Genomic DNA, 2,500 nt, shown 5'->3' with positions numbered 1-2,500 from the left:
TAAGTTTAGGAGAAATCACAGTTTAAAATATGCAAATTCCAAACTACTAGAAAAAACCTGTGCATCAATAAGTCGAGTCAAACTGTGGAATAATTAGAAAACTGAACTTAGACAATGTCCAAACATAAAACTGTTCAAATTATCATATAAATGTGATTATTGCTGGATATAATATATAATATTATTGTTGATGTTTTTGTTATTGATGCTACTTTTGTTTTTGGTGAAGTTAAAGGAATAATAATTATCTATTGTAGTTAACTTCAATAGATCCTATGTTGATGGGTTGAAGACAGGTTTAGTTGTTATATGTATGATACATGTAACAAATGTATGAAAGTGTTTAAGGAGTAGGAATTTTAATAAGTTTATATTTCTACCCACTCCCTTGAATATGTCAAACAAAAAGTTTTGACATTATGCTTCATGCTTTTTTCTTTTTTTTTTACGTATTCACAAAACTAATAAACTAAAACTAAACTTTTATGTGTAAAAGGTAATTATACATGTTTTTATTAGAAATATTTTCTCTTCATATGCTATGTTCACTCTGCAGACAACATGTGGCGCCTTTGCCAGATGTGCGACAAACCAACCCATCCTACATGGACATGACGTCAGCCGTGCAAGGGAAGCGTAAATTTAACCGGTAATGCACGACTTCATTTTCTTTTTCAAGTGTGCGGATCATAATTTTCTTAAGAGATAATAATCCAACTTCTATACATTTTCTATTGAATTACTTTTAGCAGCATCAGAGAAGATACGAGTCAGGATTTCTCCGCGCCGAAGCGTATAAAGAAAGACGCGTCGGTGGTTCAGAGGCCACTCAGGGTGCAGCGCTTCACCGGTAAACATCAAAGAGGAAAAAAGCACTTCCTGATCAAACCGTCGTGACGTGCACACATTTTATTTAGAGTTGCTGGATCAGTTTTTTTCTTCACATGGATCTTTATTTGTCGTTTGACCTCAGGTTCTGAGAACAAGCGTCGCACAATCGTGAGGAGCGTTTCTGAAGGGACCCTCGGCCTCGGCGCTCAAAAATCCAAGTCCTTTCTCCGCAAAACATCTCAGCAGATGAGACGAGTGGCCAAACGAACGTGAGGCAGCACCACGCCCGCTCCGTCCACGGAACAACCTGACAGGTGTTCTGTTGTGTAGATTAGTCGTGCTCAAGATGTTTACTTGTTTGTATAAAAGCACTGTTGATGTTTGTGCTTATTCTTTTTAATTTTATGGATTCGTTCATCTTCTAATCCCTTTTTAACTTCTCAGGATTTTTAGTTTTCACCTTAACAGCACAAAATACATTTTTATTGTAGGTGACCTCTGTCTTCCAAACATTATGTATTTTATTCTGTTCTCTAAAATAATTGTTATATTTTACAGGACCATGTCTGGCAGGGCAGCTAATAAAACTCACTGTTCTGTTTTTGTCTTGTGCCGTTTATAACTTGGTCTTATAGACGCTGTGTAATAAAAGTCTGTGTTTTTAAGTTAATAAATTCATTTCTTCAATGGAATGTTTGCTTTGTTGTGCTTTTGCTGTTGAAAGTAAAAATGATTTTCAATGAAGATTCAGTTATAAAGTTTTGTTGCATTAAATAAACGTGAAAAATCAAGAAAATTACCATTACATTACCATAACCTTTGCATTCATTTTACATCTTGTCAATAATTTGAGGAAAAGGCTGAAAAATGAATAAAACTGAAAAAGAATTTCTTTTGTCAAAATATTTTCAGAAGTTGTTTAATTGTTTCAAATTGGTGTGTCGCTTGTCACCTTGTAATCCAGGGTTTTAAAGAAAAATGTTGCAGGATCAAGATGGCCGCCACATCCAACTGATTTTAACCAAAAGACTCAGTCAAGTTCACAAATAATGAGCTACAGTTTGACATTATAACAAAACGTGCATCGCTTTGGATCTCCAGTCCATCACAGGGACACATAGAGACAAACAACCATTCACTCTCTCACTCACCGAGGGACAATTCAGTCACAATCAGCCTAACATGCATGTTTTTGGTCTGTGGGAGGAAACTGGAGCACCCGGAGAAAACCCACGCATGCACGGAGAGAACATGCAAACTGCACCCAGAAAGACCCCTGGACCGGGGTTTGAGCCGGAGACCTGCGCGCTGAGAGGCAGCAGCTCTACCAGTTGCACCACCGTGCTGCGCAGGTTCACTCATTCAACCTGTATACACATTCATTCATTCATTCAACCTTTATTTATACAGATTCATTCATTAAACCTTTTTTTATACAGATTCATTCAACCTTTATTTATACAGATTCATTCATTCATTCAACTTTTATTTATACAGATTCATTCATTCATTCAACCTTTATTTATACACATTCATTCATTCATTCAACCTTTATTTATACACATTCATTCATTCAACCTTTATTTATACACATTCATTCATTCAACCTTTATTTATACAGATTCATTCATTCATTCAACCTTTATTTATACACATTCATTCATTCAAC

At 35.6% G+C, this 2,500-nt stretch overlaps 1 protein-coding gene across 1 annotated transcript in view; it reads left to right on the top strand.

Moving 5' to 3' along the window:
* The window catches only part of kif18a (kinesin family member 18A), a 170,484-nt gene extending 169,380 nt beyond the window's left edge, over positions 1-1,104 (top strand). Inside the window, exons 15-17 of the mRNA XM_037689400.1 lie at positions 557-649; positions 750-850; positions 974-1,104. Coding sequence (XP_037545328.1) covers positions 557-649; positions 750-850; positions 974-1,104 — 325 coding nt within the window. The remainder of the gene's footprint in view (positions 1-556; positions 650-749; positions 851-973) is intronic.
* Positions 1,105-2,500: the final 1,396 nt, after the last annotated feature.

This window comes from Nematolebias whitei, chromosome 2 (genome assembly GCF_014905685.2).
Source record: "Nematolebias whitei isolate Nwh7 chromosome 2, NemWhi1, whole genome shotgun sequence".
Classification (NCBI taxonomy): domain Eukaryota; kingdom Metazoa; phylum Chordata; class Actinopteri; order Cyprinodontiformes; family Rivulidae; genus Nematolebias; species Nematolebias whitei.
The sequence above is the reverse complement of the archived record's forward strand: the minus strand, read 5'-3'. Positions and strand labels throughout refer to the sequence as shown.